The sequence below is a fragment of the Kogia breviceps genome, chromosome 1 (assembly GCF_026419965.1).
Source record: "Kogia breviceps isolate mKogBre1 chromosome 1, mKogBre1 haplotype 1, whole genome shotgun sequence".
NCBI classification, from domain to species: domain Eukaryota; kingdom Metazoa; phylum Chordata; class Mammalia; order Artiodactyla; family Physeteridae; genus Kogia; species Kogia breviceps.
This window is the reverse complement of record NC_081310.1, coordinates 74,694,289-74,717,740: the sequence shown is the minus strand read 5'-3', so window position 1 is coordinate 74,717,740 and position 23,452 is coordinate 74,694,289. Positions and strand designations below refer to the sequence as shown.

The 23,452-nt window shown below is 39.5% G+C and overlaps 2 protein-coding genes across 8 annotated transcripts in view; one reads left to right on the top strand and one right to left on the bottom strand.

Annotated features, from left to right (window-relative positions):
- Window positions 1-22,534, bottom strand: part of HAO2 (hydroxyacid oxidase 2) — a 214,754-nt gene extending 192,220 nt beyond the window's left edge. The window contains exons 1-2 of one of the 4 annotated variants that reach the window (XM_067034158.1): window positions 22,338-22,534; window positions 21,758-21,821 (exon numbers count right to left, since the gene is read on the bottom strand). In XM_067034158.1, the coding sequence (XP_066890259.1) occupies window positions 21,758-21,793 (36 nt within the window). In that variant the 5' untranslated portion in view covers window positions 21,794-21,821; window positions 22,338-22,534. Of the gene's footprint in view, window positions 1-21,757; window positions 21,822-22,167; window positions 22,218-22,247 lie in introns of those variants that run through there. The other 3 variants (XM_067034163.1, XM_067034170.1, XM_067034175.1) reach the window with 3 other exon arrangements.
- A 53-nt stretch (window positions 22,535-22,587) lies between these two features.
- The window catches only part of WARS2 (tryptophanyl tRNA synthetase 2, mitochondrial), an 88,336-nt gene continuing 87,471 nt past the window's right edge, over window positions 22,588-23,452 (top strand). The window contains exon 1 of one of the 4 annotated variants that reach the window (XM_059054508.2): window positions 22,588-22,711. In XM_059054508.2, the coding sequence (XP_058910491.1) occupies window positions 22,622-22,711 (90 nt within the window). In that variant the 5' untranslated portion in view covers window positions 22,588-22,621. The remainder of the gene's footprint in view (window positions 22,712-23,452) is intronic. The other 3 variants (XM_067034141.1, XM_067034147.1, XM_067034132.1) reach the window with 3 other exon arrangements.

Sequence of the window (23,452 nt, the reverse complement as noted above, 5' to 3'; positions counted from 1 at the left end):
CTTTGATCTCCTCCACCAAAAGGCCCCTGGTCATGGCCCTCCCAGGCTCAAACCCAACCCCCAAGTAACAAGAAATCTGGCTTCCTGGTCATGGAGAAGTAACATGTGGGGAACTGTAAAATGCACCATTGTGAGGGCGATATAATTTTATCCTCCTTTTCTCAGGGAACGCGCCTGCTCAGCCCACACCACAATATTATTCGGAAAACGATTTGAGATCAGAACTCAATTTTTTGTCTAGTTTAGGCCCTTCCTGAGAGAAGCCTTTGCGTAGCTACGTAAAGAGTCTCTAGGTGAAACAATGTTCCCTGTCGTGACTGAAAGAACTGAGGTGTGCTTGAAGAGTAAATACATCTCTATGGGTAGAAACTGCAAAGGTTATTTTACAAGAGAACAAGGGATTCTGGCATATTCTTAGTTTATTGTCTTGAATGAATGTAATCTATTCCTGGTCTGCAGGTGTAATACAGCCATGTGAAATCGCCCTGGACTCAAATCTGATCCCTGAGAAATTCAGAAAACTCAAGATGCATACTTATTCAACTGCCTTGTCCTAAAATGACTTTCTTTTTATTCCCTTCTGTAAGAGAATGAAAGAAAAATAAGAGAGTTCCTGTTAAAGAAATGAACCACTAAGCTTCATTATGTGTTATGAAACAGCATAAGTAATACGAAGTAATAAAAGGAGCTTTGGCTTTGGAATCAGATAGAACTGAGTTTGGAATTTCAATAGTTTCAGTTACTAGCCGTGGGATCCTGAACAAGTTATTTACACTCCCCTGAATCCATTTCCTTGTCTATAAAGAGAGACTAAAAATCTCTCTATCACAGAGCAATAGTGAAGACTGGATTAGATATTATATAAAGTGCCTGGCAGAGAGCCTAACGTAGACAGTTAATACACAATTGCTAGTCATAATCATAACAGTGAAAATAATACTATATTCCTGTACTACCAACAAATCTATTATGACAATTCAACAAATGATTTGGAAGATCTATGTGCCGGGCACTACAGGGGAGAAAATAAAATGACTCACACAAAATGAAACCTACCCTCAAAGATCTGACCAGTTAGTTTCAGTTTTGAAAATGTTAGTAAAAACATATCTTTTTGTATTTTCTGCTTTTGCTTAAGGTATATGTCAAACCTAGCATATGTCCCTAAACTGTATAGGTTATAACTGTTATACTACAAGATACTCATTCATCAGAAACATTGTATACCATAAAATTGCAGGCTAAAATAGAAGGGAAATAGAGAAATAACATATTCAACTTTGTAACTAACAAAAACAGTAATAGTCATGTGGGAGATAACTTGAACAGCTCAGGAAAAGCCAATCAGCTGGAGGTTGCCTCAGGGGAAATTTTAAAATGCATACAATGCATATAAACTTCTCCTGCTTCTGCCAAGATGGGGTGTCAGGGACTAGGTTTACTCTGCTGTGTAAAAAACAACAACAATAACAACAAAAGGCTTGGACAAATATATGAATAAAACAATAGCTCTCAAGATATTGGAAATAAGCAATGAAGGTCAGTGATCTCTGAGAAAGCCCTATGATTGCCTAGCTTACTGTCTGAACAGAGTTTCCAGTCTGTGATGCAGAGAGAAGAGCTGAGGAGATGGAGCTGGGAGTTCAGGTAAGCCAATGTGGCTAGAATTCTCAAAGCAGAGAACTAGAGAGGAGAGAATTGCACAGAAAACTGAGAACTAGGGCTTCCCTGGTGGCGCAGTGGTTGGGAGTCCGCCTGCCGATGCAGGGGATACGGGTTCGTGCCCCGGTCCGGGAAGATCCCACATGCCGCGGAGCGGCTGGGCCCGTGAGCAATGGCCGCTGAGCCTGCGCGTCCGGAGCCTGTGCTCCGCAAAGGGAGAGACCACAACAGTGAGAGGCCCGCCTACCACAAAAAAAAAAAAAAAAAAAACCTGAGAACTACAGCGTCCCTTTTGAGGTTTCAGTAGGTAACTGATTAAACATGTCAGTGAGGAAACTACCTGAGACTAGGAAATGAACCGCCTTATGAAATAAGAGCAAACTATTCACGGGTTCATACAGGGTCAGGAGAGTGGCCATTCCCATCATCCGGAGTGGAAAACTTCATAATTCGTGAAGCTGAGGTTAGTAATAAGATTCTTGATTCAGGAGTGGGCAAGCATTAACCCTACTAAATATTATTCTGGTCCCACCAAACAAAGCCTAGAAGCAAGACCCAAAAGTATCAACTGTTTCCAAATAACTTAACCATATCCCAGAACAAAGCACAACAATATTTTGAAGAATATAAAATATCTGACATCTCGCAAGATAAAATTCATAATGTTGATCATCTAATCAAAAATGTCCAGACATGCAAAAAATCAGAAAAATAAAATCCATAATTAAGAGGAAAAACCAATCAATCAAAATATACTACAAATTGACATAGATAATAGCACTAATAAATAAGGACATTAAAACAGTTATAACTGTATTCCATATGTTCAAAAAAACTATAAGAAAGATTGAACATATTAAAGACGTGGAAGTTTTTTTTTAATTGAATTTCCACAGATGAAAACTAAAATGTCTAAAATGAAAAATACCCTGGATGGGATTAACAGCAGATTAGACATCATGGAAGGAAAGTAAGTGGACTTGGAAACATAGCAACAGAAACTATCTAAAATGAAGCACAGAATTTTTTTTTAAAAGAACAAGAAAAAAATAAACCATGGGACAACTTCAAAAAGCCAACTATGTGTGAAACTGGAGTTATTAAAGGAAAGAAGGCAAGGAGGAAATATAAAATATCTGAAAAAGTAATGTCTAAAGTATTTTTAACTTCGATGAAAAATATAAACCCATAGTTCCAGGAAACTCAATGGACTTCAAACACAAGAAACATGAAGAAAACTACACCAAGGTACATAATCAAATTGTTAAAACTAGTGATAAAGGGAAAATGTTAAAAGAATCCTGAGAAAAATGATTCTTTACATTCAGAGAAACAGCAATAAGGATGACATAGATTTTTAGATAATGTAGAGCATCTTTAAAGTATTCAAAGGAAAAAAAACTATTAAACTAGAATTCTGTAGTCCATAAAAATTCCTTTAAAAATAAAAGTAAAATACTTTTTCAGACATATAGAGGCAAAAAAAAAAAAAAAAGACTAAAAAATGATCTATCAGGGCTTCCCTGATGGCGAAGTGGTTGAGAATCTGCCTGCCAGTGCGGGGGACACGAGTTCGAGCCCTGGTCTGGGAAGATCCCACATGCCGCGGAGCAACTGGGCCCGTGAGCCACAACTATTGAGCCTGCGCGTCTGGAGCCTGTGCTCCTCAACAAGAGAGGCCATGACAGTGAGAGGTCCGCGCACCGCGATGAAGAGTGGCCCCCACTCGCCGCAACTAGAGAAAGCCCTCACACAGAAACGAAGACCCAACACAGCAAAAATAAATAAATTTATTTTTAAAAAAATTAGGAATCTGAGCTAATGTTTAAAAAAAATGATCTGTCTATGATTACCTCAAAAGATAGAGGGAAAAAACATTTCACAAAATCCAATATCCATTACTGATCAAAAAAAGGTTTCAGCAAACTAGAAGAAAAGAAAACTTTCTCAACTTGATAAATAGCATCCACAAAAACCTACAGCTAATATCATACTTAATGGTGAAAGACTAAATACTATTCCTCTAAAATCAGTAAAAAGGTCAAAGATGTCTGGGCCATCACTTTTATTCAGCATCATACTGGAGGTTCTAGCTTGTACCATAGGGAGGGAGGGAGGGAGGGAGGGAGGAAGGAAGGAACAAAGGAACAAAGGAAGGAGGGAGGGAGGGGCGTTCCCTTGGGAAGAAGTAAAACAAACTGCCTTTATTCACAGATGACATGATCATCTATATAGAAAATCCTAGGGAAGCTACAAGAAAGCTACTAGAACAAATGAGTTTAGCAAACTTGCAAGATACAAGATCAATACACAAAAATCAATTGTACTTCTATGTACTAGCAACAATTAGAAATTTTAAAATACCATTTAATATAAATACAAAATAGTAATAAATCTGACAAACGATGTTTAATATTTATATACTGCAAACTACAAAATATTGCTGAAATTTTAAAAGACCTAAAGAAATGGAGCAATACACAGAATTAATGGTCACAAGATTCAATATTGTCAAGACTTCAAACAACAAGGTCCTACTGTATAACACAGAGAACTATACTTGATATCCTGTGATAAACCATAATGGAAAATAATTTTTTTTTTTGCGGTACGCGGGCCTCTCACTGTTGTGGCCTCTCCCATTGCGGAGCACAGGCTCCAGACGCGCAGGCTCAGCGGTCATGGCTCACGGGCCCAGCCGCTCCGCGACATGTGGGATCTTCCCGGACCGGGGCACGAACCCGTATCCCCTGCATCGGCAGGCGGACTCTCAACGACTGCGCCACCAGGGAAGCCCGAAAATAATATATTTTTTAAAAAGAATGTATAACTGAATCACTTTGCTGCACAGCAGTAATTAACATGACATTGTAAATCAACTATACTTCAATTTTAAAAATGTAGGAAAAAAGTGTCATTTCTCTGCAGATTGATCTACAGAGTCAATGCTTTCCCAATCAAAATACCCACAGGCTTTTTTGTAGAAATTGATAAGATGATTACAAAATTTATGTGAAGTTGTACACCTGAAACTAACATAATATTGTAAATCAACTATACTTAAATAAAAAACATAATAAAAGTTAGGTGAAATGACAAGGCCCTAGAATACTTAAAACACTTGGAAAGGAAGAACAAAGTTGGAGAACTTATGCTACCTGACTTTAAGACATCTTGCAAAGCTGTAGTAATCAAGACAGGTGGTACTGGTATCAAGGAAGATAAATACTTCTACGCACCAAAATAGAAAGGCCAGAAATAGACCTACACGCATATGGTCCACTGATTTTTGACAAAGGTACAAAGGCAATTAAGCATAGAAAGACAGTCTTTCCATAAAAGCTGCTGAAACGCTTTTATAGTCACATGCAAAAAAGTGAACCTCAACCCATAACTCACACCATATACTAAAAAATAACTCAGTATGGATTATACATCTAAATGTAAAACATAAAATTATAAAACTGCAAGAGGTTATTTATTCGCTGAACCATTTAAGTTACAGATACAAATCATGACAATCCAATCCTAAGTACTTCAGCAGGTATCAGAGAAATTATGTGATTATTCTATGCGTTGGCCAAAAGTTCGTGCAGGTTTTCTATGTTAAAGAAAAACCCGAATGACCTTTTCGGCCAATCCAATATCTTTCCATGTTGTTATCACACCAATAAAATTAACCCTGACACAATAATATTATCTAATATACAGCCCATATTCAAAGTTCCTTAATTGAGCTAATAATGTCTTTTTCTTGCTATTTTTTTTTTCAATCTAGGAAATCTAGGGTTTCAAATCAAGCCTTATGCACTGCATTTAGTTTTCATTTAGTTTTCATCTCCTATGATCTGAAAGAGTCCCCCTCCCCCAAGTCTTTAAAAATTTTTATGGCATTGACCTTTTTCAACAATCCATGCCAGTATCTTGAAGGATATTCAACAATCCGGATTTGTCTGACTGGTTCCTCAAGTTTGTATACAGGTTGGATAATTTTGGCATGTATCCTACATAGGTGATATACACTTCCCACTATAGCATGGTAGATATACCTAATGTCATTTGTCCCATTCGGGATGATAAGTTTAATCATTTGGTTAAGAGGCATTTGCTGAATTTCTTCATTGTAAAGATATCTTTTTCCCTTTGTAATTAATAAGCAATCTGTGATGTAATATTTTGAGTTGTATGGATACTCTGCTCTCCAATAACAGTTTACCATTGGTGATCTTTTTTTGTCTACTTTAAAAATTGAGATATAACTGACATACAACATTATATTCGTTTCTGAGGTACAAAACAATGATTTGATGTATGTATATATACTGAAATGATCCTCACAATAAGTCTAGTTAACATCCACCATTGATGAGCTTCACCTGATTCAATTATTGCACTGATGGTTGCAAAATGATAAATTTGTACTTTTATCATCCCTTCTACATAACTTTCCTCCCACCTCCTGCCGTGCTTTTTTTGTAGTATCACTATGGAAATAAGGATTTTTAAAAATTCAATGTGTTACATTATTATATTAATGTGTTGTATGTTATTCTTTGGGATGCTCAAATTGTCTCAACTGTGGCCATAAGCAATCCCTTCAAGACCTCGTCTGTGTCCTTCAGACATGTAATTTTTAGTCTTTGAGCACTCCCTTGATTTCTGGTACTATATATTCTGTGGTTATCTTATGCTTTCCCTGCTCCAAACCTAGACCTGACCATCTGCTCAAGGAGCCTTGTTGTGTTTTGATGAATGGTATTTAGAAACTAAGACCTAATTCCTAGGTGTGCTAGACACAGAGTTCATAACGGTGTCCTCCAATTTCAGGGTTCTTTCCTATCTTTCTTTACTGCATATTTCGAGTTTCCAAGTATCTCTACACATTTTTTTTCTTGCTCTGTCCTACAATGCAAATAAAATGATTTCAGTACTCCAATACCAATGCTAACAACAAACCTACTAAGTTCCAGATTTCGTTACAGATCTTTTAATCTTTAGACTGCATCCCATTCAGATTACTGTGTTCAAAAGTTACCTTAGGGCTTCCCTGGTGGCGCAATGGTTGAGAGTCCGCCTGCCGATGCAGGGGACACGGGTCCGGGAAGATCCCACGTGCCGCGGAGCGGCTGGGCCCGTGAGCCGTGGCCGCTGAGCCTGCGCGTCCGGAGCCTGTGCTCCGTAACTGGAGAGGCCACAACAGTGAGAGGCCCGCGTACCACACAAAAAAAATTACCTTAATTCTTTTTAACTGCATGGTTATGTTTATCAACTTGATAAACAGGTTTATTTTTTTCTGATTGTATTCAATTTTAGGGTTAACTTCTTTCAGGCTTTTCTTTTTTTAATTAATTTTTATTGGAGTACAGTTGTTTTACAATGTTGTGTTAGCCTCCACTGCACAACAAAATGAATCAGCCATACACATACAGATGTCCCCTCCATTTTGGACTTCCCTCCCACTTAGGTTACTACAGTGCATTAGGTAGAGTTCCCTGTGCTATACAGTACGTTCCCATCAGTTGTCTATTTTATACATAGTATCAATAATGTATAGGTGTCAATCCCAGTCTCCCAATTCCTCCGACCCCTCCCTCTTTCCCCCATGGTATCCATACATCTATTCTCTACATTTGTGTCTCTATTTCTGCCTTGCAAATAAGACTTTCAATCTTTTCAAATTATTTTTGAATGTGTAAAACACCTATGTAATTCAAAAATTCAAACTACATGAAATATATACTCAGGGATATCACACTCCCCATCCCTATCTTATTGAGCTCATTACCTACCCCTTACCCTATATCAAGTACCACTGCTATTAAAAAAAATCTTTCCTCCGTGTCTATTTTGTGCAAAAATAAGCAGATACACATATTTTTATTTCTCCTTTCTTCTAACACAAAATGTAATATACTACATATACTCAGTTGCACCTTGATTTTTTTGTTTGTTTCACTTAAGAGTATATCCTGGAAATCACTTCATACCAGTTCACAGAGGTCTTCCTCACTGTCCTTTATGGCTGCATCATACTCCACTGTATGGATATACCATAGCTTACCAGTCTCTTGTGGAAGGAAATTATGATGTTTCCATTTTTTTTTTTTGCTGTCATAAATATTATCACAATGAATAATTCTAATTGTATATTGTTTCTTTTTTTGTGACAGTATATCTCCAGAGTATACATCCAAGAGTGTATTAGTTTGCTAAGGCTGCCATTAAAAAATACTACAGACTAGGTAGCTTAAACAACAGAAATTAATTTTTTCACAGTTCTGGAGGCTAGAAATCCAACATCAAGGTTTCAGTAAGTTTGGTTTCTTCTGAGGCCTCTCTCCTTGGCTTGCTGTGTGCTCACATGGTCTTTCCTCTTTCTGTTTGTTGTGTGTCCTAATCTCCTCTTCTTACAAAGATACCAGTTGTATCGGATTGGGGTGCACTTATATAACCTCATTTTGCCTTAACTACCTCTTTTAAAGGTCCTTTCTGCAAATACAGTCACATTCTGAAGTACTGGGGGTAAGAACGTTAATATATGAATTTGGGAGGGGACACTATTTGGCCCAAAATCAAGACTAAATGCTAGGTATTGTTAAACTCCACTTCATTGGTTTATAAAATTTTGTATTACCACCGGCAATCAAGCACTTATTTTTAAATTTCTTAAAATACAGCTGAAAGAACTATTGCTTAGCAGTAGCCACACTAAAAGTTTTTTCCTTCCATACTGAAGGTTATAACTTTATTCCAGCTGTTCTAGCTCTCCTTGCTTAGGAAAATCAAGTTTGAGTTCTACAAATTCCACGTTATTTTCTTATTTACCAGTTGCACATGAGATACTTGATGTTGTAGAAACATCTTTGGTAGCAGACCAGACTGGGCTTTAAATTGTTATGACTCATATATTTTACCCTGAATCTGGAGACTGTTTTTACAAAGAATTCTTGCCCTGAAAAAAAAAAAAAAAAAAAACCTCTTCTACTACAGTAATGATTCTGAGAGTGGGACATGTGGATTTTCTAAACTAAAGAACATTTGTAAAGCTGGGGGTAGATCCAAGTTTTCCAGTCTATGTGAGGAAAAGAGGAACTGAGCAGACTCTATTCCCAAAAAACTTAAAATGAGAAGCATAGATTGTATTGTCCTTAGGCTTGTCCTTTGCATTATAGGTGTAGCTTGTAAAAATAAGCCCTCATTCCAGGGATTATGACCTCATGGGAAGACAGTAACACTGCAAGAGATTTATAGCTATCTCTGGGCTCCTACACCTTGATACCACAGAGTTACCTCCTCTAGTTCACAGGTGAGTGGCCTATAAGGTGTATTCCCTTCCCCTCCATCAGCCTGCCCGTATCAAACAGAACTCTGCCTCCGACTGCTCCCTCCCATGGTCTTCTTTTAAGAATGGTCTCATATTCTGGGCTTTACTTTACAAGTGAAATTTTATCACCAAAGGTACAACCGAGTGTTCTGAATCTTTAATCTTTTTTAATTACAAAAGAAAACATCATCACTGTATCAAATTTACATAGTACAGATGTCTATGAAAGCAAAAAGTAACAGTCCTTTCTTGAACCCCAGATGTAACCTATGATAGTGTTTATATGTTGTTATTTATAAAAACAAATTTCTAGTGATGAGAGCAGGTGGAAAACGCACTCTCATGCACTGTTGCTGAGTGTACACATAGGTTAACATCTTTGGAGATAAATGAGGAGATAGTTTTCAAGATGCAAATACACATAATCTCAGAATTCACTTTTGGAAATTAACCCTGTAGATATCAGATTTATTTTGTCATGTGTACAAATACTTATTTACAAAAGTGTTCACTGAAGCAATGTTTGCAATAGTAACAATCTAAAAGCAATCCAAATGTCTACCCAAAAGAGATCGTATAAACAAATAACGATAACTCTCATTTAATGGAATACTATGAAGCATATCATTTTCTTTAAAACTGAGTTATAAATGTTTACTGATATGTTAAGATGCTCATGACACAGTAAGGGAAAAAATGAAGTTGTAGTGCTTGTACGGAAGAAAAGCATGCGGGTTTTGTGACATCTTTGTCATATGCACAAAATACTTCCAGAAGGATGCATAACAAATGACTAACAGTTCTTCTTTGGGCAGCAGGATTCAGGATCTGGGATAGGATATTGGAGAAGAGAATTTTTACTTCTTGTTTTGTATTTTTCTTACAATTTGAATTATTTTTGTTTACCATGTGCATGCATTTCTTTTAAAATTGAAAAAAAAAAAAGATATTTTCAAGAAGCCATTTCCATGTTCTTGTGCATGACTCTTACCCACAGTTCTCTGTTAAGTAGATCATGATGCATTTGTTTCTCACTGTTCCCTGAAAGTTTTCTTTTTTCTACATCTTTCCTTTTCAGTAGCCATTCTACATAATGGAAGAAAATGGGCTGAGTATTGTCTAAATTATAGTAGGACTGGAAGGGAAAAGAAAAGCAAGTTGGGCTTTGTCTCATGTAATTTTTTTGTGTTATAATAAAACATCTAAACTCCCAGGCAACACACCAAGATAAGCTTAAGCAAAAAGTAAAAAAGAGCAAGAAATCTGAGGTGGAGAGCTTGGGACGGAGATGCATAGAATGTCTGCCTCCCCGACCATGATTCTAACATTCCTAATTGTTTGTTATATGTTTACTTTCTATACCCTGGAGACCAGGAAATAGTTTTCTCATACCAAAAATTACATTACAATTGTAAAATGTGCTTAGTTATTTTGTTATTGGAGAAGATTTGACGATTATTTGAGAAAGATTAACAATTACTAGAACTCACTAGAGTAAGGCTTTATGAAATAATATCTGACCATCTTGGACCTATAAAATTTTTTACAGCCACACAGGAAGATAAATATTGGTTAACCCGCACACTAGCCAAGGTGAAAAGCGGACAGCACTGGACACAGGACTAGCAGCATCTTATTCTGAGAACTCACAGCTGTATTTCAGAGCTGAAACATATGACGGTTGGCCATGTCATTCCACAGTACTGACATCTTCTAAAAGTACTGGATGGCATATGTAAATTAAAATAAAACGAATATTTAATTTCATTTTTAGAATATTTAAAAGTATTTTGCAATTCCCCTGGAGAACTGCAGGCTCCCTGGACTGTTGCAAAGCCAGGGCTAGTGATCCCTGCCAGGGAAGACAACTGGCGCCAGCTGCTTCTGAGAAGTCAGGGATGGTATGAAATGGCACCAAGACGTGTCACTGTCACTCGTTTGATTGGAATTTAAAAAAATGAATCCAGCAGTTGACCTCTCCAAGTAGGTACCTGAACAGTGTTATTGTTTAAAGATTTCTTGAAAGCCTTCATTGCCAATTCAGTGAAAGCCATGCCTAAGTGCTTCCCCCACCATCCCTGACCAATTCCAGCAATGGAAAACCATCTGCATCCTGGCTAAGCCCAGAACAATTGAATTCTCTGTGCAAAAAGTAACCATTCCTCCCACCATTCCTGTATCCCATCCAAACACTGATGTCTGCTTCAGTATGCAAGGGACTGAGGGCATAGGCAGTTTCTGCTTTAATTGTGTGAAAACATAAACTAACATCTGCAACCCACTTTAGAGTTTTCAAAGCATTTTCCCCTCATATATCCTATGTTTCTTCTTTACACACAGCCACAAGTTAGAGGGCAATTAAAATATAATTTTTATTATGTACACAACCTACATTCCCCCCTCAGCCTCTCAAATCAGGCTGAAAATGTCACTGGTGAATATTAATTTGAGAATTGTGGGAACATTTTTGTTTTCTTAGAAATAATAAATTAAAATTAAAAATGATTTTTCAGCCTTCCAAAATGAGAGTTTGACTTCAGATGTTTCAAAATTTGCCCAAACTAGTACCTACACTGTTTTATAGTATTCAGTGCAACTAAGCAATTATTTATTGAGCACTCCCTGTGTGCAGGGCATGTGCCATACAACGTCAGGCAAGACTGGTGGATGCTCTAGAAGGATCTTAGGAGTCCTTAGGAGAACACAGACAGTCATGGGATTGGGGTAGGGTATGAGAGACTCTATAAAATATGGGCGCACAGGGTGCTGAAGGGAGCACCAGGAGGGGTGCTAACCCCATCTTGGGAGAAAAACATGTCCCGTGTGGCTTTACAATAGATAGCCACCACATCTTCACAGTATGTTAAGGAGAAACCTATTGTTTAGATTATGGAAAGTGGTGTGAAAGCATCTTGTTTGGAGAAAGCAAACGAAAACATGCCAATTTCTCCCTTGGCTTTGTCCACGTTCATCATGTTTTCTTCCAAGTCCCTCCCTTATCTCACCATGAGCTGTGACTCCTCTTGAGCTGTACAGGGTGCTGGCTGTGAACAGATTCACGGGAAAGGGCCTGAAAATGCCCGTGTCATGCCAGGGCAGGGGAGGCAGTGGGTGAAGGGACCAGGAAGGGACGGCAGGACAGTGGGGAGAAGGCATCCACAAGACAGCTGGCTCTGGTTAGCAAAACACCCGAGGCCAGGGATAGGCAAACCTTTATAAGGATCAGACTACTCAACTGAGATATTACTTTTGGGATTCTCTACTCACCACCCCTCCACTGCAACGCTGTCCTCCAGGCAGGGTTAGATTCACCCCTCTGGGCCTCCACCGAAACCCTGTTTCCCTCCCTGGTGATATTTGCTTGAGGTGGGGCAATCTGATTCTCTGTTCACTTGTCACCCTGATAAAACTGTAAGTGTGTGTAGTTCAAGACTCTTCTTTTATCTCCAGTATCTACCAGTGTGGCTCAGAGTTTCTCTCAGAAAATATTTGTTTCTATCTTTTAAATTAAAAAACACTAGAGGGCTTCCCTGGTGGCGCAGTGGTTGGGAGTCCGCCTGCCGATTCAGGGGACCCGGGTTCGTGTCCCGGTTCGGGAAGATCCCACGTGCCGCGGAGCGGCTGGGCCCGTGAGCCGTGGCCGCTGAGCCTGCGCGTCCGGAGCCTGTGCTCCGCGACGGGAGAGGCCACAGCGGTGAGAGGCCCGCGTACCACAAAAAATAATAATAATAATAAATAAAATAAAATAAAAAACACTAGAAATCCCCAAAGTAAAATTCCATGGCTTAAAAAACACTACATAGAGATGTAAAAGTTACCCTTTCATATCCTTCCTTTTTCTTCTGCTAAAACTGATCTATCAATATATATAGTAAATATCGGTTGAGTGAATTAATAAATGAGTGAATAAATAAATCTAAGAGTTGAAGAGGCTGAGGGAAGGAATGTCAGAAGTTAAGCCAACAATCCGAAGGATCTCCCCATCTCAAGATCCTTAACTTCATCACATCTGCAAAGTCCCTTTTGCCATATGTTTCTGGGCTTTAGGATGTAGACATCTCTGGAGCCCATTATTCTGTCTACCATAGAGTCTGTTGAACAGAGAGACAGAAGATCTAAGTCTTACTAAGTCCAGACTCTCCTTCTAAGGAGCACTTTGACCTCATTCACTTTCTTTCTTTGGCTCGTAGTTTCCTAATCCACAAACTGGAGAAATTCATTTAGCAAGTATGTTATTAGTCATGCACTTTCTAAATTTTAGATACAGAATAAAACAGACAAAAGTCCCTGATTTTATGATGCTTACATTCTAGAGAATGAGAAAGGAAATTAACTAAAATATGTTAGATGGTGATAAGCATTGAGGGCTGGTGAGGAGACCAGAGTGTCCAGAGCAGAGCAAGGTAAAAGGAAGGCAACAGGCAAAGAAGTCAGAAAGGGAGGCTGGGATGGAGAATACAGATCATCCGGGCCTTATAGTTCTTGGTAAGGACTTGGGAAGCCACTGGAGGGTTTGAGCAGACTCAAACAATAACAATACGATACAATATTGTATCGTATTGTTATTGTTTGAGTCTGCTCAATACAATACAATAACACATTTTAATGGATTGCTCTGGCTGCTGGTTGAGAATAAACTGAAGGGGACAAGAACGGATGCAGGAAGACGTGTTAATACCCTATCTTCACTCCTCTGTACGCCTTTCTATTTGCATATCCATGCTTCCTTCACACATGTAGTTATCCCTCTTAAGGGCATCCTGCTCCTCTTTCCAATTTGAAATTCCATTCACCAGTCAGCTCTGTGCTCCTCTCAGAGCTGTCGGGGCACTTGGGGAACTTGGTATCTTTGGGTGAGGAAAGTGGGGCAAATACCCTTTGGAAGGTCATCCAAATAGTAAATAGTGGACCCAGGACTGTCCCTAAAGTGTAATTTGAAGGAAATTAAAAGATCTTCTTGCTATAAAGACACCTTCCCTGTAGTAGTTTGTGTTTGCAGTTTCCCTCATTAAATTGTGGTCTGGAAGAGCACAGATAGTATCTTATTCGGCTTTGTGTACTTAGTGCTTAGTGTGGTGGCTGGCACGGGATAGACACCCAGTAAGTTTTTGCCAGATGAGTAAATAACAGAATGTAAAGCCCTGAAGAGTGTGTGTCATTAGCATCATGTTGTCAAACTTCACCCCACCGCCTCCTGGTGTTGAGTGTCAGACAAACGGAAATGTCTAAGAATCTATGAGACCTAGGCTGAGTGTTCTAGGAAGAGAGACTTATTATTTAACAAACAGAGCTACAACAGGATTGGAGAGGGATCCTCCTAACCCAGTAAAGATCAGAGCCAGAGACCCCCTTCTTTACCTTCCCTCCTTGATTCCCTAGTGGTTCTAAGACAAGAGGGATAAATTAAGTTCTAAAGGGGTGTTATTCTTTGAGGAGGAACCACAGTCCTCTCTTGTGTGACCTGTGTCCTAGGCATGTGGATTTTGTTTTTATTTAGGTGACTACAGTGACAATAGAATTGACAGGTGTAGCTGGGGCTGGTGTGGGAGCTGTGCATGTCGACCAGAAGGGATGTCCCAAGAAGTGCATCCTTGTTCTGTCAGGGGCTTTGTAGACTCATATTGAGTGATCTGGTTGCCATTTTTTAGAAATTGGGGGACCTGAGTTTACACTACCATGTCCATGCTCTAGAATGGCACCTATACTATTGTATTTTAGCAAGTTTATAAGAAATCTTCCCTGCAATACTCAAGCTTCTCCATGGTGGAATCCATGTCTTTATCCTCCATGGTTCCCCAGTACCATAGACAGTCTCAGGTTAACAGCTGGTGGACAATAAGTGTGGGAAGAAGGAAGGAAGGGTGGGAGAGAGGCAGGGGAAAATGCTGGCTTTCCAAGTCCTTTGTCTCTGAGGTTTCAGAGTGGGAACTAGGAAACTAGAGCCAAGAAAAGAAGGCAGTACATGTGATAACACAGAAGCATCACATGGTACCTGTAGTGACACAAAGATTACATTTTTAGTCCTTCAGTTTTATGGGCATGCAGTAAGCATACGTTAAATGATTTTTGAATGAGTAAATAGTATGAATCAATAAAAGTAATGGCACATTTGCTGGACAACCTTTACCGTTAAATGATCTCCCATCTCCTCCAGTTCTTACTCTGCCTCTAGGTTCTCTCCCTGGCACCAGCTTCCAAACACCATCTCCCCCTACTCCAACGCATGTGATAATATCAGAAAACTCGTTTTTCCACCTTTGTTTTGGATTTATTATCTAATGAGTTTCTCACTAACAACACTCTTCAAGTTAGTCACAGTTTGGTTTGATTCCTCCAACACGCTACTCAAGACACAGTTTCTGGATCTTTCACAGATTTATAATGAAGTGATTAAGGAGTCACTGAGGTCCCAGTGGGACCATCTGTCAAAATGTGAAGACAGTTCAGCCTATCAGCCTGTAGATGTATTTCCAAAGCACTGGGAGATCTTTGGGTTAAACATGTAACACCTGCTTGAGTGTAAGCTTTTATAGTTAAGGGCAGGAAGGGACCTTGAACATCATCTGCTTCAACCACTCCCATTTTTCAGATAAAAAGCAAGCTGAGAGGTTAAGGACTTTTCAACGTCACTTTGCAAGTTATGGCAGAGATGGGACTGGGAATAAAGTTCAGTACACCCATTGCCTCCTGGGACACAATCTCTTCTCACACAATCTTTCCTCTCTTGCTTCCGGTTGCTTCAACTCTCCTGACGGAAGTTTATCCTCTGAGATGCAAAACTGATATGGACAAATCCTTAAAAAGAGATGCTGGCAAACAGAGAACTTGATGATAAATAGGGAGATGATGCAAGCACAAGGACTGAATCCAGAAATAAATCATATCTTCACATAGTGTTTACTGAAATTGCATTTTGAATAATTTCCATATAAATTATTTTACCCACCACAGGAATGTTACTCCCTCCCACAGGGGTTTGACCAAACAGAAAGAGAAGCAGAAGGGAAGAAGAGCAGTAATTTAGATTTATATATAAAACATTAGCTGGAACCTAAGTAATAAGCCTCAACTAATCAGAATATTTTATGCATTCTGCCTGTTAGTGGAAAAAGCAAACCACAAGAAAGCAAGCATATATCAGAAATTGAAAAAATGCTTCTAGGGCTTATTTTAGGCTTTACATTTTTTTCCTAATTCCCTGCACTATCTTTAAAATATCCCACTGCACACCTCCCTCCTTCTCCTCACGTGTTCATTTGTTCATTTAATCAGTCGGCCAATATTTATTGAGCCCTTTTCTGATGTCCCAAGTATTCTGCTAAGTTAGAGATGAAAACATGGTTTTCCATCAAGTTTAATGCCTGCTTAAAAGTTATCCTAAAAAAAAAAAAAAGTTATCCTAAGAAGACTGGGAGTATTTTCTTTTTTCTTTTTTTTTTACAGTTATATTTCTAGTTCTATAAATGGATAGTTCTGTACTGAATATTTCCATTTGGCCATCCAGATGTACTGTGTACCATTTTTCAACCTGCCGTGTACTTCTTGGGGAGTAGGGGTAAGGACTGACCTTTATGGAACACATAAATCATGTTCCTTTGCCCCGGAGTTCAGCAAATGAGAGGAACCAACATGTCAGAAGATCAGAGTGTGAGAGGAGAGACAGGCAGGGCTATTCCCATTCCCCACACCTGCAAAGCTGTGGATGGACAGTGGCTACATTCCTCTCCTAAAGATCATAGCATCTGCTAGGTAACCCTTCCTAAAACTCTTGGATTAGCAACTGTCCTATAAATCATTGTGACTGAAAATTACAAAATAATGAGTATATTTCTGAGAAACAACAAAAAGCAGTGTAGTAGAGAGCTAAGCAAACTGCTACCTAAAGTAGCTACAGAGGATGAAAACAGGTCAAGATACTCTTCCCACCTCCCCTTTGAAAAGCCACTTCATGTTCACAGTTCGGTGAGAAAAGGTTCATATTCTCTGTTTTTCATAAACCTAACCCTGCCATGCCAGGATGACAAGTAGGCCCAATTTTATTCAGTCGAGAGTAGCTGCCTGGGGCACAGTCTTGAAAAAATTGTGAGGCCTGTTCTCAATATCTGTATGTCAGTATCTGTCAGGGACATGGGTCAGGGCATATGCTTGCAATATGGATGCTGACTGTAATACCCATCTCTATACTTGTAAATGAGTCTGATTTGGGACAGTCAGATTCTGGGACAGAAACTAGTTTCTAGAATCACAAGAGTTACAATTTATGTCATTTAGCCCTCCTACTTTTTAACTCATTTTACACAAGGAAAAGAGGCACATGAAGTTTAAACAGTTCACTGAGATCAGTAATGGAACCACCATACAAATTTTCTCCAAATTCATGCTCGGTTCTACTTAATAAGGACAAAAAGTGAAAAAAAAATCGCTAAGTGCAACTGTCAGTTGAGTTTTGGAAAAGTCCAACAGAATCTAACTGGTTAGATTGGATTTGACAGAGGCAGTGAGGGTAACACCCTCCCTGTTTTTAGAGAGATTAAGGTATCTTTTGGGGTTGTTTTTAGAAAGATCAAGACCTAAGGATTATGTCTGACTTTCAGTGGTCACAGCTAGGATCCTAGAATCACACCAGACAGGTACAGAGTGGACAGGAATCTGATGCAGTTTGATTACATAGACAAAATAGAAAAGAGCTTATCTAAAGACACTCCAGGAAGCTTTTTGGAGACCTTGCTATAGTTATTTTTGTAAAACATAAATCCAGAAGAGGGAAGCCTACTCTCCCTAGTTTTGAAGTAGCTGAGAGCAAAGGGTGGTAATGTAAAAATAGCATGAGTATGCAGATAACATATGGATCTTGTCTTTAGGGCCATACCACCTGGAAAAGATATGGCATATGCAAAGAGGGATAACAAAGTAAGATGTTCCTTCAAAACTTCAATTTGCTCATTGCTAAGATCCATTTCCTCCATGGAACATATGTCCTCAGACTGCGGTGGACAGTGGGGATGGGGAACATTGAAAAAAATCTCTTGGGCTTCCCTGGTGGCGCAGTGGTTGAGAGTCCGCCTGCCGATGCAGGGGACGCGGGTTCATGCCCCGGTTCGGGAAGATCCCACATACTGCGGGGCGGCTGGGCCCGTGAGCCATGGCCGCTCAGCCTGCGCGTCCGGAGCCTGTGCTCCGCAACAGGAGAGGCCACGACAGTGAAAGGCCCGCGTACCGCAAAAAAAAAAAAAAAAATCTCTTACATTCCTCCAAAATTATGCTCTCCATTCTAGATCCATACTTAAATAAGGCAGCAATTCTGTCTTCTTTGAAGATCTGTATTCTAATGTTGAAAAGCAGTTTGAAAAAGAGTATGGAGAGAAAACATGAAAAATGAACAGGAATCCCAGGGCCTGTAATACCCCCATATAATGTCTTCTTCCTGGTACTGCACACGAAGGATTCTACAAGTAACAGAGTCAGCTGTCTGAAGATCAATAACTGTAAATTATTCACTTATGTCTGCTCTGGCTCTCCCCATCCTCACCACCTTCTCTCAACCCTGATCAAAATGTCTTCACTGTTGTGGAATATGAAAGAGTCCTTAAGGTAAGAAGGTGAATCTAGAAAAGACTATGGCATTGGCCCTTAATTTTAAGAAAAAGGTACTCTGAGAAAAATTCTACTTTCCTATCCACATCACCCAGCCTCTCCCTTGATTTTACTTTTTTACCTTCCAGGAAAAAAAAGTGACAGTAATGCCACCCTTCAAGCACCTAAGTAGCCTTCCCAAAGACCAGATAAGCCTCCTGATTACTACCCTCATACAAAGAAGATGCTACAATTTGCACTTCCCCAACAATTACTAGGGAAAAACAGCATCTTTTAATGTTAGGGGTGGAGAGATGAGAGCATCAACCATTTAAAACTCAGCCATTTAGTTGCTCTGACTCTGAAGCATGACAAGGATGTGCCCTTAGGTGAAACTGTTCCTTGCTTGGACCAGCCCCAGCCTTAGCTCCTTCAGCTTTACAGTGGTGTCACTTAAAGTAGAGCACTCATCTCGAGATCAGAGTTCTTCCTATTCCTGCTCTTATTTGTTGTGTGATTTTTCATTAAGGTACTTAATACCTCTGGATCAGTTTCATCAAATATAAAATGAGGGGTAGAACTAGAATTAAGCCAAAGGTGTAAAAGAACAATCTCCAAATCATTATTATTGTTTCCCATGTATTTTAGTGACTCTTGGAAACTATCTCACTCTAAGGGAGACTCTGCCTCAGTTTGATTTAGGTCACAATGAGTCCAGCATAAGACAGTATGGCCAGAGAACTGTGGCTGTACCCCAGATTATGAAGCAAAAGGTTTGCCTTCATTGTGGAATCTCTCCCTCTGTATTTGAAAAACATATTCAATATAAATGAAAGGTCAGAGGTGAATGGATTGTGCTTCAAGTAAGTTTTGAACATAGATGCCATCTAGTCTTTGCATTCTGCAAAATTCTTCTTTAAGTGAATAAATGTGTAGGGTAACTCTCCATTACCTTGATCAGCATCTAATACCAACCTGACACTTAGAATTAAATTAGAGAAACAAAATTGGATACTTTGAGACTGGAGGGCTGATTATACTACCAGAGCTAAGAGTGGATTTAAACTCTTTCCTTATCCCATTTAAATCTAACTAGATATAAACTCTCCATTACTGAGGAACAGAGGTGTGTCTGCAGAGGTGGAGGTTCCCCTTGATGTTCTTGGTCAAGGAAACCTAATCCTTTCTTCTGACACACATGGTTGCAATAGAAAGCGTTCCCCAACTGCCAGTCTGGTTTTAATCTATTGTTTCAAGTAAGATGGGATTTTCAGGGAATGTTAAGGAAAGAGCAAAATTACTAGAACTTACTATAAAATAAAACTGTTGATGAGAAATCAAATTTTAAACAAGTGTTCAAAATTCTAAGCATGAACATATGTAGACATACAGTGCATGCTACAAGTATATGAAAATAAAAGGTTTTAATTCTAAGTATATCTAAAGTCTGCTTTCAATACAACATTTATATCTCATTTTACTAAAGCTCTTTGCCTTACCAAATGATAGCCACGGTAAAATATTGCCAATAAATACAGTGGAGCTTCATTTAAACAACACTGTTGGACAATGAAATATTCCATAAGTGAATACTTATTACTTCCCATGTAATCAAACTAACCCTGCATTATACAAACCTTTAAAATGTTAACCATTTTATATGGAAACTTCTCAAAAGTTACAAATTTTTTCTTTAAAATGTACACTGAAGAACATCTTTTCCTGAAGATTCAGGATTAACATTTACAATACTCATTAAAATATGCTGAATATACTGCACTTCTTAGAAGAGCAGAAGATGGTGAGCTTCTTCGTGATACTTTTGCCAACACCAAAAGGTTTCAGACCGCCATTGTAAAAAAAAAGTGCAAAAGCAGACAAAACTAGCTTGCTTTTAATACGTCTAGTGTCTTTTCTGCTGTCAGCTGTCCCTTCTGGCTAAAAACATACCAACCTGTCAATTAATTGCTTACTTTGTCAAAATAAAATTTAGATTTAAAAGATGTGCCTACTTTGTGCAAGGTACTATACTAGGTGCTAGGGAAATGTAAGAAACGCAAAAGAAATCATCATGCTGGCTGAGTGACACTCAAGAGTCACCAGGTCACCACTGTGGTGGGAAACACAATTTATTCTAAGTTTGAAAATAACTTTTTTTTTTTTTGAAGTACAGTTGATTTACAATGTTTAGTTCCAGGTGTACAGCAAAGTGATTCAGTGTTATACATACACACACACACACATATATATATATATATACACACTTTTTCAGATTTTTTCCCTTATAGGTTATTAAAAAATATTGAGTATAGTTCCCTGTGCTATACAGTAGGTCCCTGTGAAAATTACTTTTAAAAATATAGATATTGAAGTGATTACACACAGCTGTCCTGATATACCTTCTTCAACGGGAGTGTCTTGGAAATATCTCCTATGAAAATATTATCAGTCATGTGAGTCTTCGGAGATAAAAGACTAAACTTACTGCTTGAGGAAATAAAGTGGGCAGGCCCTGTGACAGCTTTCTGTGGAAATCCTCATATTATTGCTAGGCTTTATCTTATAATCCAGGTGACTGAGGATGTCAGAAGTCTAATCTTGCTAATTCCTAGGGTCATCAAATCTAATTAATATATCTGTAAAAAACTGTATTTTAATGCTTTGCTGTATATATGAGTACAAAACATTTAGGCATTTATAAAACTGCATGTTTACAAGAGATACCTTGTATCTTTATAAAGATCAATCATTACTTCCACTGGCAAGGTCTCTTTCCTGGATTTCAGTAATACCTCATTTGGGGGGCTTTGAAACATTATTTGGCTACTCCTTTCAATTTCCATCATCCGACTGCTTTTATTCCACAAACTGTACCTCGTAGTCTCAAAGATCTCCTTGGATTCAGTTACCATCTGTTTTGTAGCTCAGACCTCTCTCCTGAGGTCCAGACTTATCTAATTGGTGTCATATTTGGAAGTACTACAAGCACCTCAAATTTAAAAGAGACAAAACCAAACTGATTAGTTTTGTTGAAGAATGGCATTTGATTTCCTTAGTTTTGTCCTCATTCCTACAATTCCTTCCCTGCTTATTTCTGTATTACATCACTTATATTTGAACTTCACCCGTACTAGGTGCCACTCTTAAGAGATTTTTACTGTATGTTTTTAATTGATATATTGATAAGTTTTGTCTTACCTTGTTAGATTTCAGTTCCATTAAGAGTATCAGCATCCTTACTGCATTTATCTCCTACCTCTTCCTAATGAATAAATACAACAAAACACATAAAGGAATTCTGACGAATTTCTCCCAATTATATTTTTACTGATAGATTTTTGGGTGCACTAACAGAAGTAGGAGTACCATGTTAACTCTTCTCATAATTTAAGGCAAAACCCTGAACAATGTCTTCTATCAAGTGTCATCTTCTTTCTGAAGCCTTCCTTGGACCAGGCTGAAGCACCACAGTCATAACCACCCCACCTCCCCAATCTCGGCATTTGCTTCTTTAACACCTCAAACAGTGCATCATTTATTTATCTGCTACCCCATTAGCCCGTACACAACTTGAAGGCAAGATATATCTTTCTTTGCACCTTCAGTACCTAGCAGATGGCAGGGTTCAACAAACGTTTGCAGATCGAATGCATTAATGAGGCCACATAGGTCTCAAAAGACCACTTACTGCCCTCTAACAGGATTAGGGAGGTCCCACTCCTAGAGAAACTTCTTAAAAGCTTGCCTCAGGACGGCCAGGATCCGAAAGGCAACTCACTTGACTTTCTTCCAGTTTAAAAAACACTGCTACTAATATCCTCGTAGAAGACTGTCCCTTCACGAAACCTGCGCAAATATTAGGTCTCCAGGGCAAATACTAAAGCCAAGCCCCACCCCGTTCCTGACCCCGCGACCTGCTCTGCGAAGGCCGGACGCCCCCAGGAACCGGCACAAAGGCCCGCCCCGAGGGCAACTGCGCATGCGCAACAAGCAAAAACGCTGCGCTAGACTTCCTCTCTGAGCAGATGTCACTCAAGACTAGACGGCTCCGCCCTTCTCAAGATGGCGCTGCACTCAATGCGGAAGGCGCGTGAGTGCTGGAACTTCATCCGGGCACTTCATCAAGGACCCGAAGCTGCTCCCGCTCCCCAGGTAACCGAAGCTGGCCCTTCTTCCACTAGTTTCCCATCCCGCTAGGTCCCTCTCATCCCTCTTTCCTCCCTCCGTCTGCTTCTCGCTTCCCGTTTCCTCTGGAGAGTACCAAGCCCTTCCGTTCCTAAGGTCGATTTGCCTAAGACTGCCTTCCTACTCGGAGCGTGGCGACGTTGCAAGGAATCACGGTGACGTAACGCGCCCGTGGTGGGAGGAACGCGACGCCGCTTACCCACATAGTCTCAGCGCCTCCCCCTCTGAGCGCCCTGAGAGCGCCGCACCTCCGCTGTTGCCCGGTAACGCGGGAAACCCCGCAGTGTGTGAAGTTATACAATACCAGAGGTCCGGTCCCTCCGGCACTGCACACCTTGTCTTGATTCCGTTCCTGCTTTTACTCTCCTTTCCCTAATACCAAGCCAAGGGTCCAGCGGAGAAATTAGAGATGTCTCGTTAGGAATCGACCCGTTTAAGTAGGTGCACGCTCTTGACGTCTTCCCTCAGGCAGTGCGGTACTTGAGCAAGTGTCAGTGCATCTTCCACCCTGATTTCTCCTCATTGCCGCGAAGTAGACGTCTATCTAGGAGGTTCTATGAAAGAATTTCAGCAAGCTGCCAAAGGCGTCGTCCTGTCCTGGCAGCACTCCTGTTACCATTACTCTGTAGTGTTGAGAGCATGGACACCGCCTTCAACCCGTCCCGTCAGTATTTAGAATTTTACCCTCATAGCAAAAGGGAAAAACAA